The sequence below is a fragment of the Chelonoidis abingdonii genome, chromosome 7, assembly GCF_003597395.2.
Source record: "Chelonoidis abingdonii isolate Lonesome George chromosome 7, CheloAbing_2.0, whole genome shotgun sequence".
Taxonomy (NCBI): domain Eukaryota; kingdom Metazoa; phylum Chordata; order Testudines; family Testudinidae; genus Chelonoidis; species Chelonoidis abingdonii.
Window position 1 is genome coordinate 104,790,480 of NC_133775.1, and position 13,882 is coordinate 104,804,361.

A 13,882-nucleotide genomic window follows, 5' to 3' on the forward strand; every position below is an offset into this window, starting at 1 on the left:
CCAAGGCACTGACCCCACTGTCTCCTGAAGCAATGAGCAAAGTAATGTTGGAAACTGAAGTCCATCAGAAAACTGAAACAGCATCTCCCTGAACCATCACCTGAGCGGCATCTCCTCCATGTGGGATGCAATGACCAGCATCCTCCCTAACAACTCAGTCCTGAGTCTCTGCACCAGATTCTGTGGTGTGGTTTTGGAACATTGACCCAGCTGAGACCAACAAACTCATTGCACTTCAGGACCTTGCTCCAGATTTGAGCTCATGTTTCCAAGCTGCAAGGGAAGGCACAACCCCACCCACACCAGGCCTGCTAAACAAGAGCTAGGACTCTGCATTCATTGATCTTTCTGCCAGCCATTCAAATCAGTCAAACAACAATCAAAAGCAATTCCCCCTCCTGCCCCCCTTCCTTCCCTCCACTCCCCCCATAAATGGGAAAGGAATAAAACCAGGAAACAGGCTCTCTGCTAAGCAATGATGAACAATTGATTTTCCCGGTGGGGGCAGGAGGAGGTAGGCAATTTGGTTTGAATATGAATCTTTAGTGAAATGGGGAAGCAACGGGGTGCTAGAAGCTGCAGTAAAGAACGTATTGAAATCCCAATGGAGAAGCCAACCTACACGCCCAGAGCCCCTGCTGGAAAGCACTGCTCAGGGTCACATGGCTGCAGCCAGCAGGGCTAGCCACAGGAGACTCTTCTGGGAGGGTTTGAAAGACGAGAAAGCCAAACAGGAACTTTCCCTGCCTCTCTGTCCAGTGGGAGCCTGAGATTTATTCTTGGCCTCTGTAAGATCTGAACTATTCATATCCCTGGAGCCTGGAGGGCAAAGGGTTTAGCTGGAATGTGGGGGGCAGGGGAGAGAGAGAGGAGTAAATGTTGCATTTCATTTCTTTTTCTTCTCTGAGGGGCCACCCATCCATTCTGGGCCCTCGAGGCTCCCTGTGTGCATCTGTCTTCATGTAAGCGGGAGAATGGTCCTGCTATTGTGGGAAACTTTCCTGGTTTTTGCACTATCCCGATGAAATAGGCTAGCAAAAAGATCTGAGTCCTCGCTCCCACTTCCTTTGCCCAGATGCCTCCCTGCCCTTGAGGACTCCCCTTGCATTCTCCTGTCTAGCAGAGTCCTCGTAACCCCAACAAGGCTGGGCCCAGCATTCCTGGGGGGCTCAACCCCCAACCCTGCTGTGGTCACCGAGGATAGTGGCTAGGGTGTCCCCACTCCAGGGTACTCTCTCTGCACTGGATGCTTTCCTGACCCACTGGTCATTTCAAATGATTTAAAGCAAATACAATTTATTTAATCAGCAATTAGTTTAAAAAAGAATAATGAAAAAGGGTTAGAAAACACATCACCTGGCTCTGTGGCAGGGAACATTACAGTGTCTCTGGAACATCAGGGCAATTCACTGTCTGTTCCTTGTAGGCCCCAGGCTGCCTTCTCAGGCCCTGGCTGTGCTGCAGGGACGCTGCGGGTCAGACAGTTGCTCTGGTGGTGGCCACACGCTCTCAGGATCCAGGTGGCAGGACCCTTCTTCCCAGCATCACCCCTGCCCTGTTGGGGTTATGATCCCCTTCCAAGTCTGGCCTGCAGAGCCTCTTGGCTGAGGCGTCTCCCTGTGCTGGGCCCACTGCCCAGCGTCCCCCTTGCTCTCCCCAGTAGCTCACCACACCCAGCTCCGGACTGCTCCAGCCCCAGCTCCAGCTCCCCACTGCCTCAGCTCCAGCTCCATTCTGCCTCAGCTCTGCTGCTGCTGCTCTGCCTCCAGCCCCCTGGGCTGCTTTTCTGGCCCCTCTGGCTCTAGTTGCTACAGCTCTGCTCCCAGGGCAGGTCTGCTCTGTGGGCTGCTTCTGTGACTCTGCTCCCAGCACCGACCTGCTTCCTGGGCTGCTTTTCTGGCCCCTCTGGCTCCGGTTGCTGCAGCTCTGCTCCCAGGGCAGATCTGCTCTCTCTGGGCTGTGTTCTGGCTTTGGGGCTGCAGCTCTGCTCCCAGCACACGGCTGCTTTTCTGGCCCCTCTGGATCTGGCACAGCTCTGCTCCACAGCTCAGCTTGGGCCCTTGCTTTCTCCTTAGGCAATTCCAGCTCACAGGGAGGATGAGACCCACCCTGGCCTCCTGACTCCTTGATTAGCCTGCCCGCCCAGTCAGTCAGGCTGACCTGGAGCATTGACCTCTCCCCATTGTTCCTGGGGATTGTGTCTCAGGGTCCTGATTTCTCATTGACCCTTCCCCTTTCTTTTAGTACTGGGAGCTAGCCAACCAAAACACCCCCACTGACAGGGGCGGCTCTAGCTTTTTTGCCGCCCCAAGCACAGAAGTCAGGCGGCTTTGGCAGCATGCCTGCGGGAGGTCCGCCGGTTCCGTGGGTTCAGCGTACTCACCGCCGAATTGCCGCCGAATACACAGGACTGGCGGACCTCCCGCAGGCATGCCGCTGAAGGCTGCCTGACTGCTGCCCTCGCAGGGACTGGCAGGGTACCCCCCACAGCTTGCCACCCGAGGCACGCGCTTGGAGCTCTGGTGCCTGGAGCCGCCGCTGCCCACTGAATGTTAGTAAGGAGACAACAATCCCCTTACATTCGGGATTTGGGCACCGTTCGCTGAGCCTGTCTCCACATCAGAATCCCACGCTCTGGTACCTGGATGGAAGGAAATCAGTGCTCTGATGGCTGGTAAAACCTCCATAGCTAGTCTACATAACCGTCCATCTGTCACTGTCACCCACATCCTCCCTCCTCCACTGCTGCTCTTTGTTAGTTACACCTGCGGAACACGTCTTACCTTAATTTAGACTGTGAGCGCTTTGGTACGGGGGTTGTCTCTTCCTAGGTGTTTGCCCAGCACCCAACCCAATGGGACTCCTTTGGACTAAGGGTGCTAGTCCCATGCAAATAGGGCAAAGGGTGCCATCCACTGCTGCCAACGCTCGTGATTTTATTGGGAATCATATATTTGGGGGGTCAAACCATCTCAGCCCTGATGTCTGGATTTGGGCTCATTCTTGGAAACCTCAGCTTTCATTTGAAAACAGTAAGGAAATGTCTAGCTCTTATGGGTGTGGAGAAAAGCCTGAAAACATGACCTGGGTGTGACATAAAGGCTCAGACACCAGAATGCAAAGGCCCAAGATTGCTTGGGGTCTTTTCCAGTCTCCTGCTTGTTGAGGGCCAATGATTTTTGGCCCAACTAATTGGGGTTGGTGCTAGTGAGAATGTCCTCAACTCCTGCTGATTTCAGTTCTTGCAAAGGGCATTGAAATCATGCCCTGAAATCTAAGTATAGATGGAAAGCCTATGCTCTGAGATCTATAGTTCACACTCTGATACCTGGCCCTTTTCTATACCCTGGGAGAAGCCAGAGATCCCCCATGGTTCCTGAACGGCTCAGCAGGAAGCTGCCAATACATTGTGGACTGGATTGCTATAAATCTTGTAACTTTTCACTGTCTAAATAAATAAAGGAATTAATTTATTTCCATTCAAATAAACAATCCAGAAAGAGGAAAGGTTAGGAGACCTCAGAAGACCACAATGCAGGAAGCTAGAAATGTATCCGTTTGGTTCACTGGGGCAGGAACATTCCTCCAACACAAGTTTTAACACACTTGATTGTTCAGCTCTTCCTTGTTTTTGTAACATCACAGAAATAGCATGTGATGAATTAAGAAGAGGCTAGAGAGGGCAGCAGGAGGAACACAGCACTGGCCTTTCATCACAAGAACAGTGAGTTTCAATTTGGCTTAAGTAATAAGTGAAAAGAGTCTGCAGGGCTCAGCTGAATCCTTAGCGAATCTTGATCAATGTCACAAAACTGCCACGTTACAGAGGGTCTCTCTGCTTAGGAGAATCTGGGACCAAGTGTAGGAAGGGAAGAATTGCTAAACTGGATCAGACCTGAGGTAGAGATTCTGCCAGTATAGATGCCTCAGGAGACAACTTAAGAACCCTGGCAATGAGTTCCACAGTCTACTTACGCATTTTGTGAAAAATATTTCCTGTGATTAGTTTTGAATTTCTCATCTTTTAGATTTAATTGAATGGCCCCTTATTCTTCTGTTATGAGTCAGGGAGAAGAGAAGTCTCTGATCTACCACTGCTAGACCATTCATTATTAGATGTACTTTTATCACGTCCCCTTTTATTCATCTCCTTTGTAAGGAAGGTAAACAATCCCAATCTTTTCAATCTCTCCTTCTCAGAGAGTTTTCTCTGCCTTGATCATTCTTGTCTCCCTTCTCTGAAACCCCTTAGTTATGCAATATCCTTTTTGAAATGGTGTGACCAGGAATGCATCCCAAAAGAGGCCATACCATTGTTTTCTAGAAGGGCATTACAATATTCTTTGTATTACTCTCCATCCCATCCCTTATGCAGCCTAATGTCTTGCTTGCTTTTTGACCATAGCTGCACACCGAGAAACTTGTCCCCATGGAGCTGTCTGCAGTGATGCCCAGGTCCCTTTCTTGTGTTGATATGGTTAATTCACAACCTTGGAATAGACTGACGAGCAGGGGGTGGTGCGGGTCACATGTTAGGTGCACTAGGAGAGCTGGACTGGAGTATCAGCTGGGGCTGTTGCCGGTCAGCACTGAGATACATTGACAGAGCTTTGCGGAGACTGTTAGAAAAGCAGCGAGTGCCACAGCTGTGGACGGAGCCGTGTGGGACAGCCTTGCACAAAGGTGTGGCTACGTGTAGGTCAACATTTGTCTAGACTAACAGTGCCTGTGTATACAGCACAGGGAGCAGGTGTGTGTGTGTTTCATTTGGAGGGTGCTTTACAGGGTGTGTGCGTGTGTTTGCACACGTGGGAGTCGAAAGGACACATTATGGGCAATATCCAGGTTGGCACTACAGGCCCGCTGCACAAGGCACTCATGAGGTCAGCATGCAGTTGCTCAGAGGGAATTGGTGTGCATGTTGCATGATATTTTCAGAAGTCTTGGCTGCAGCAGGAAGGTTACCCATTGCTGGCACTGGCTGCTGCTGAACTGGAGCTTTAAACTGAACAGTAAGTGCAGCCAGCACCCAACTGCTGAACCCAAGAACCATGGTCAGCAGCAGCTCAGCTGTACAGGGTGCTGATGCTCATTAACAACAGGGAAATTTGTTAGTTTCAGGCCTGAGCATTATGAGGCGTTCAGAGGGCCTGTGTGCACACATGCTGCATGGAGTGTTCTTAAGGACAGCATGCGTTGTCAGGTATTCAGAGGGTCCTTTGTGCGAAGGCTGCAGAGGAGGTTTGTAATGTGCTTGTGCTGGAGGAAATATACAGAGAACCTCTGTGTGCATGCTGCAGGGAGCATTCACCATCTGCATGCTGCAGGGGGATTGAGAGTGGCAATATTTCAGTCTGCGTGTGGGTGGGTGAGTGGGTGCATGGATCTGTACATGGATTGAAACATGTGCACAGCAAGAGAGGAAGCATGTATTTACTTTTCAGTGGTTCTCTCCTTGTATTTACCAGCCCAGCTCCACTGCCTTCCAGGCTCCTGCTGATCACACACACAACCTTTAAACACAGGACAAAGAACCAAGCCAGGGCCAATGCTGGCTGCTCGCTGGGCAGCAAACTCTGCAGAGTTTAGACATCAGTCCGAGTCCTGAAGCAGAACAAGCACCTGTTGCCGCAGGACGGGCACAGCTCCAGGCGTGGCAGAATGTGGTGCTGAGCTTGGAGAGCCTCTCTCCTGCCACTTGTTGGCTGCTTGAGAGACAGGTTGGTTGCAGCAAATAACTTCCAGGGAAGCAGTGCTCAGGTCCCTTGGCCCGACCCTCCAGGGCAGCCCCTCTCACAATGCGATTTCATATGAACTGCCTTGCCCAGCTCCCACGGACCTGGGGTGTCCCCACCCCCACTCCCTGCCAACTTACAGTGGGCTGTACTGCCTGGAGACACTCCAGCTCCCACAGTCAGGGGCCAGCGCCCCCTGCTCCCCACAAATACAGAATGTCCCTCCCTCCCCAGCTCCCACAACTGGGGGACAGTCGCTCTCAGTTCTCCCCCGAGTCCACCACAAACAGGGCTCACACCCATCCATTCCCCACACATCACTCCCAGCTGCTCCCCTCATCACAGCTGCCCACACGCAGGGGTGTCTGGCCCCTGCTGTTTCCCTCACACAGGCTCAAGCAGCTGAGGGGAGGATTTTGGGGATGGAGGGTCAGTGAGCAGCTCAACAGTGCCAGGAATGAAGCCCTACACACATGCTCCTAGCAAAACCCCCTTCCTAGAGCCATGGCTAGCCAGGAACGGGGACAGATTGCAACATAGGGAGGGAAATCTCCACCTGTGAGCAGCCAGTTCTCCCATCTTGCTCCAAAGCACAGTCCCCACCTGCTGTCAAGGGCCAGTGCTTCCTCCCTTCCTGACATTAGGTTTTGTTAACAAAGTAACTCAAAATGAGTCACAGCCCAAGCCTCCTCCCACAGCTGGGGCAGCTGCTGCTGCTAGGACTCCTCCCTCAGGACTGTCCAGCCCAGCCCCTCCATCCCCAACAAGCCATTTCCACCTTCCTTATATCAAGGGTGGAGTTAACAAGTTGCCTGCAGGTGTGACTCAGATGGATTCACTTAGCATCTCCCAGCAGGTTCAACACCTGTTAACAGGGCTGGTTCCCAGAACACTGCGAGCATGGCACACCCCTCTTGCCCCCAGGTCATCATGTGCCCCCCTTGATCTGTGATGCCCCAATCTTGATATGTTTGGTGGCGCTGGCACCACCCTTACAGATCTTGAATATACATGGGAGTAAGCAAGGTGATGGTAGAAGGGGGGATGTAGGGCCGGCGCAACCCATTAGGCAACCTAGCCGGTCGCCTAGGGTGCTAACATTTGGGGGGTGGTGACCACAGCGGCCAATCTTCCGCTGCCCCTGTTGTTGTCGGTGTTTCGGGGGCAGGACCTTCCACCGGCTCTGTCGGGACCGGCATCTCAGGGGCGGGACCTTCCGCCACCCAGGGCGCCAAAAAAGCTGGCGGCGCTCCTGAGAGGACTGGGCAATTATCTTTGCCAAATCTATTAGGCAGGTTTTGGTTCTGATAAATAAACCCAGGGTGAGGTTTGGATCTGGGCCCTATTTAAGGGAGGGTGGAGAAACTGTTCCAAGTTAGCTTCAGGAGGCAAGAACTGCTCCTGTTTCATGAACTCATCGTCACGGAGGTGTGAGATTCAGGCTGAAATTGGCACAATGGATTCTTCTTCAATAAAAGTCATTCTTAATCCAGAATCTCTCTCCAGGTAGCTGGTAACCCTCCATCTTCTCTCCTCTCAGTCCAAGCAGCAGCTGGCCGATTCTCCCTTGTTCTGCCCTGTATCTGCTACCTGAGCCTCACAGACAACGTGTAGGGTCAGCTTTAAGTATAAGCAAAGCAGGAGGCCACATACGGCCCTGCACACCACACAAGCTCCTTAACACCCAGGCCAGCCCTGGGTGCCAATTGCCATTAGACAATCCCTACGCCAGCAGACGGCAGGCAGCTCGTGGCCTCCTCTGCCCTGGCAGCTTGCAGGACCTGGCTTCATGAGCAGTCACTCTGACACAAGGACACTCTGCGTCTCCGTGTTTCACACCTTCCCTGCTAGCACCAGCCTGCGATGCTGTGTCCCTTCTGCACCTCCTCCTCCTCCCAGTCAGTTAAAGGATTTCTCTCCTTTCTAGAAAGAAGAGGGTGGGTGGTTGGGGGAGGGGGGGTGCTTTTTTTTTTTTTTTTTTTAAATAAAGTCGCCTTCTCCTGTAGCTCTGGGAGTGAAGGAGCTGATTATACATGCTGCATGATAATTTCCTCCAGCCCCACCCGTCACCTGCCGTGGGGGCGGACTCAAAGAGCTGAGAGGAGCCTGGAGCCAGAAGGAGGCATTCCTTCTATTTGTCTCACTCCAGTTCTCTCCCTCGCCGACTGCCTCCTCCCCTCCCCAACTATGTGCTCTTCTTGTTCCTCAGCTGCTTGTTTTGTTCCCCAGCCTCCTTGGGGAAGATAGAGTTAGCGATCCCTACAGTGACCCACAGATGGAGTACGCAAGGTTCTCATTTCTCTAGTCAAGGTGGCAAGGCTGCCTCGGAGTCTGGTTCTTCCAGGAGGAGCCGGGTTTTGTCCTTCAGTCCTGGGAGGGAGGCTGGGAGCTCAGCCATGCTGGGAGGAAGACAGACTCTGGAAATGCTTCCTCCTCCCACTGGGAGATCTTGGGATGGTTCAAATAGACTGATCCAGGAGAACCAGAAAATGCCTCAGAAATGATGTCTTTGTCAAGCCAATTTCCACCTCCTGCCGCTCTCTACTCCTGGCCATGCCCACCCTCAGACCACAAAGTCTCTCTGAGCCTCACACGAACTGTGCTGCAGTTTTCCCTTGGGTTGCACCATCCTGTACAAACAAGGGCTCATCTGGCTGGCAGGAGACGTGCTCAGGACATGAAATCTACAGCCAAGGCTGAGTGGAGAGATGAAGGCACCAAGACACACCAGTGCACTGTTTAAGGTGAGACATCCAGATAGGAACCAGGGTCCTTTCCTGTTATCTCAGTGATCGATGCCTGATACTTCTCAGGGAGATGGGGAAACCCCCATAATGCACCTAGACATCTGTGTAATATTGTCCATGGAGAAGGGGGAATTCCTTCTCAATTCCAACAGTGATCCTCTTACACCCTAGGTTTGGTTACCCCTCCCTTAGCAGGAGTAACAACAACTGCTGTTCTTGGCCATCAAATTAACCAGCTACCATGATCTGGCCCCCCTGCACGGATCCCTTCAACACCATTACCCTTGGACTGCTAAGAAAGGGCATCAGTGTTCTGTTATCAGTCCTCCTCACTGGTTAGTCCAAAGGAACACCACCCTCATCCTCCGACTCCAGCCTGGCTCAGGACCTGCAGCATGCCCAGCTCCCTGTGCTTGGGGAGTGGGAGACCAAGCCCCATAGAGCAGCGTAACTTCTAGCTTTCAGAGTGCACTGTCGTCTCTGCATCATTCATGCACCAGCAGCTTCAGGGCAATGAAACTGAAGGTGTGGCCCAGGACATCCAAGCATTTTAGCTCCTTGGGGACATTTGAGTCCTTCTTGGATTCTGCCCCACTCCCCACAAAGGGAGCTGCACACTGAGGACCCTTGCTCTGGATGTAGCTCCCACCAGACTCTGTCATGACCGTGGGACAGAAGACCACATGAAGCGATTCCTTCTCCTTCCTCTAGAGACAGTGCTCACATCCCCAGAGCTCCCAGCCAGGATAAGAGATGAATGCAGCTCTCCCAGAGTCAGCGCTGAAGCTGAGCAAAATTCAGAATTTCCATCCCACATGAAAGTCCAATATTTCAACATTTGTTTTCATCTCAAATTGGGACAAAATTAATTGTGATTCAGAAATGTTGAAACATTTCCCTTTGGTGTTCCTGAAATTGAAATATTCATTTTGGTTTGTTGAACTGACTCAAAATGAAGCATTATGGGTCATTAAACTGCTTTGCTCCATTGTGGAAGTGGTAGTTCTGAACCTGGATGCTCCAATTCTTCCCTATTGGCCAGGCTCCCTGGCAAGACTCCATCTCCCATGCAGTAGAAGCCAAGAGGAGTTCATGCTGCATTATGGGAGATGTAATACTCCAGGGAGCCCAGGCCATAGGAGAGAATGGGGGCATGAATTACAAGTCCCAGGAGATGATGCACTTATAGGGAAGTGCAATTTAATGTTCTGTTGAACTGAATCAAAATGAAACATGTCGGGTCAGTTCAACAAAACATTCTGATTTGGGTCGAACTGACTTGATTTCATGAAACTGGCAAAATTATAATTTTCCCAACAGAAAAATTTGATTTTTTTGCAGGAACTGAAATTTCCACTGGAAAACCAGTCCAATGGAAAAGGCCCCATAGTTCTAGTCTGCACGTTGTGACTTACTGGGCTGACAAGACAGCAAGGCCCGCAATGCACTTAGAAGCATACCCCAGAGATGCAGCTGCATCCCAACCTCCACCCCCTTTGAGTTCACATACAAGTTATAGTCCTTTCTGGAGTAAACTAGATCTCTTCAACACACGCAAACAAAGAACACTGGGCGAGTGAAGGATAGGGTACAGCCTGCCTCTGAACCACCTCCCTTCAGTGGGATCAATTCTCAACATGAGCAGTACCAAGGGGGAACCTTCGCATCAACTCAGTGAAAGGACAGTCTGGGGCGCTGGCAGGAACATGGGCTCCTTAGAACCAAGGGTTCAGATCCTAGCAAGGCTGGCTCAGCCTGTCATCTATCCATCACAAACAGACTTGGAGAAGCCGTGAAAAGACAAGGGCCTATCTGCCGCATGTGAATGTTATTGGTTTATTTTTGGATTTGGGAAAATGCATCCATTGAAAATGCCTCTGGTTCAGGGTTACAGTAGAGCACAAAACCAGCTGACTCGGGCTTGGATCCCAGTGGACGTTCACATCTGAAGATCAAGACTAAAAGATATTAATAATCCAATTGTCCTTTGCATGAAGGGAGGGGCTTGCCATAGTGTCCTAGGCTACAATCTCTCCTGTACACACGGCTATGCTGAGTTGCTTCCTGTGCAATGTTTGGCTGCTGCCTACCCTTACCCAGAGGCAGCTGCTTTGCAGCAGTGTTGTGTGAATCTGTGAAGAGCTTTGGGATCCATCAGGATGGAGGGTGATACACAAATACAAAACGTTAATAATAAATAAAACCTTCTCCATGTAACACTAGAAAATGTGCCTTATTTACTTGACAGAGTGTGGAGGATGCATGCTCTAGGGCTTGTGCATAAGGCATGTGCCCATGCAGAGTTCTATCATATGCATCTCTATTGCATCCTGCCCCTATTATCCCCACACTTCCTATGTCGCATCCTGTCCCTATCTTTTCTGTGCACCCCCATGCCATTTATAACCATCCTTGCTGTGCCATGTACCCAGTTTTATTCCTTGTCCCCTCCAGCCACGCCAGCAGCACTCAAGAACACTTTACACGGTTGCAGTCCCTCCTGCCCCTCACCGCGCCGCCACCATGCCGCAGCACGAGCGAAGAGATGAGAAGCCTCTAGAAGAAACATGTTCAGAGCAGGTGTCTCAGGGGAAAGAATAGCTTGCCCCTCTTGGGCTGACCCACCAGCTTTATCTCCATTTATCGCACAGACCTGGTCACCGACTCAGTGCTTCGCTTTGGTCTGAATCATCATTGCCCAGGAGTGACGCAGTCACCAAACATTGGTGAAAAATAAATACAGTGTGTTGTGCACCTCACAAGCCATCTAGGTACACAAGCACATCCCAGAGCAGCTAGACACGGACTTTCCTGGAGTTGCACCGGCTTCAGCAAGCAGCAAATTTGGCCCATTCTGTCTTCCCCTTCTCTTTTGCACAGGAAATACTAGTCACTTTCAGTCCAGAAGAAAGCAACCTCCTCTCTCTCAATTTCTCCATCCTTGCCCCCAGTTTTGTATCACCACCTGCCTGCACACAGTCACAGACAAACCCAACACCCACCTGTGCACACGCATGTTTAACACCATAGAAACACATCTGTGCATGCAGGCCATGATGTATGTACTGGAACAAATAGGCACAAATTCACATTCAAAACAGATGCACACAATCGTACACAAGACGCACATGCAGACTCAGACAAACAAAACCATATGAACATGTATACATCCACAGATGCACATAATTATGTGCACAAAATTCACACACAAATTCAAATGGATGCACATAAATATGTAAAAAATTTGTGCTAAAAAAGATCCGCCCCCTTTTACACACACATATAGATGGATCCATGCGCGAGGCCACTCACACAAAATGCACACCAACGGGCAGTCGCACCCCAGGATAGACATATAAGGCTCCATCCTGCGAGGTGCTTAGCGCTCTGAATTCCCACGGACTTCCATGGGAGCAGAAGACATTCTGTACCTCCCTGGAATGCTCAGCACCCTGCTGGATCAATCCTACAATGCACACACATTTAGACAGATGCACACTAATACATACCTATGTGTGCATGCACGCACACACACAAGGCAAGGCAGACATCTACACACATGCACGCAAAAGAATACCTACACATGCAAAACCAGACACAGCCCACCCTATTCATGACAGTCTCATGAAAACCAACTGTCAGCCTCGCTTTCCACTGACTCTGTTGGGCTTCTTGGCACACAGGTTCCTGTCCAAGGAATCAGGAGTAGTGCTACCCAGAAGAGGTGTCTAACTACTCCAAGCTAATCAGGACAGCACAGAAGATGGATGAGGGGGGTGGCTGCTGTCCTGGATTCTTCCATGAATTTCTAAACCTCAGTTCTCCTGGGAGACAGTCATCACCGGCAAGTTGTTTCCTGCTGGCAAGCCAAGCCCTGTGGAATCCAGCACAGAGCATCTCCCAATAAAAAAAACTTAGCGCAACACACAATGGAACGAAAACTCAGACAGCTGCCCAGATCAGATCCTTCATCTCCCTTGATGCAGCTGGACAAGTTTCCTGGCAGAATTAGCAGCATCGCTTTGGGGGTTTGCTTTCTTAAACGACAGTCATTTCGCAGTTGCCCCCTTTTGCAGAGGCAGCTCAGAGCTACAGGCAGCAGTCCCTGAAGTGTGCACAATGCAAGCCATTCACACACCCAGCTCTGGATGCTTGAGCTACCCGTAGCCTTTCCCAGGCTGATCCCCTTTCCTTACAAGAGCAGAGGACAAGGGAACCTGGTTTTACAGGCTGGTGCGTTACTTCTGGGGGAACAAAGCAGGGTGGGTCAGGGGCTGTTTCCCTGGTCTCTGGTTCTGCGGTCCTACCCCTTCCACTCTCCTGACAGTTTGTGTGACCATGCTCCCTTGTGAGTTTGATTATTATGGTTCACTCCATTGCTTTTTCTTTCCTCCAAAGTCCCAGCTGTTCCCATGTCTGTTAATTTCCCCCCACCCCTGCTGCCAAAGCCTCTCTCGCTGCCGATGCGGCACCATCACATTCCTAGCCCTGCCGTCTCCAACTTACTTGCCCAGTTCTTCAAAGAGCTGATATTCCTCGCTGAACCGGGTGCAGGTGATGGTTGCCATCCTGGATGGTGATGCTCCCTCACCAGCGTGGAGTTTTGGACAAGCGCCTCTCCTCTCGTTCCCTCAGTCTCTTTTTGCTCCTAGTTCTCTCTCCTCTCCGAGGTAAATAAGGGAATGCGTTTGATTGACAAGCCCGGAGATAATGATGAGGGCAATTTGTCTTCTCAGCCTCACAAGCCTTCGTCAGCATCCAGGTCCCCATAGCAACCACCTCTGGAACGCCCTGTTTCTGTTGCCCAGGCAACTGCTTCCCAAACACCTTCCTCTGCTGCTACTTGCAACTCTCTAACGCCCTGACTCTGCAGCTCTGGAAACTGCAGCCCAGTAGAAAACAGCATGCCACTTGCTAAGAGGGTCCCCAAAGTCTAAAATATAAATATTAAAAACAAATTAAGCCACACAACATGCTTAGAATTAACTGGGGCAAAAAGGTTACCGTGGAAACTGCAGTTTCCATGTTAGGACAGTCCCTGTAAAGACAGGATGATATTGCCATGGCAACTGCATCTGATTCTCCAGAAAGACAGGTATTGCAGAGTTCCCCTGGCAACAGCATAGTTCCAAGCTTTAGTGAGAGAATATGCCTCATTCGGCCAGTCCTAATTTTTTTAAGTGCCTGCTTTATTAGGCTTCTGAGGATCATTTGTGGATATAAGACAAGCAAAGTGGGTGCACTTGGAGGGCCAAAGCTCCTTTCAAAATGAATAAATGAGTCAAATAATGCAAAGTAAATTGGTTCAGTTCCTCGAAGATTCCTCCTGGGAGAGCTTCCCAAAACCACCCTGGTAGAAAGAAGCCACTGAGCTTTATTCCCAGGGGGCCATCTGGCCCA

General features: G+C 50.7%; 1 protein-coding gene across 2 annotated transcripts in view; it reads right to left on the reverse strand.

Annotated features, from left to right (window-relative positions):
• CAMK2A (calcium/calmodulin dependent protein kinase II alpha) overlaps nt 1–13,247 on the reverse strand; it is a 76,211-nt gene extending 62,964 nt beyond the window's left edge. The window contains exon 1 of one of the 2 annotated variants that reach the window (XM_032772077.2): nt 12,989–13,247. In XM_032772077.2, the coding sequence (XP_032627968.1) occupies nt 12,989–13,050 (62 nt within the window). In that variant the 5' untranslated portion in view covers nt 13,051–13,247. The remainder of the gene's footprint in view (nt 1–12,988) is intronic. The other variant, XM_032772087.2, reaches the window with a different exon arrangement.
• Between the last annotated feature and the right edge of the window lie 635 nt (nt 13,248–13,882).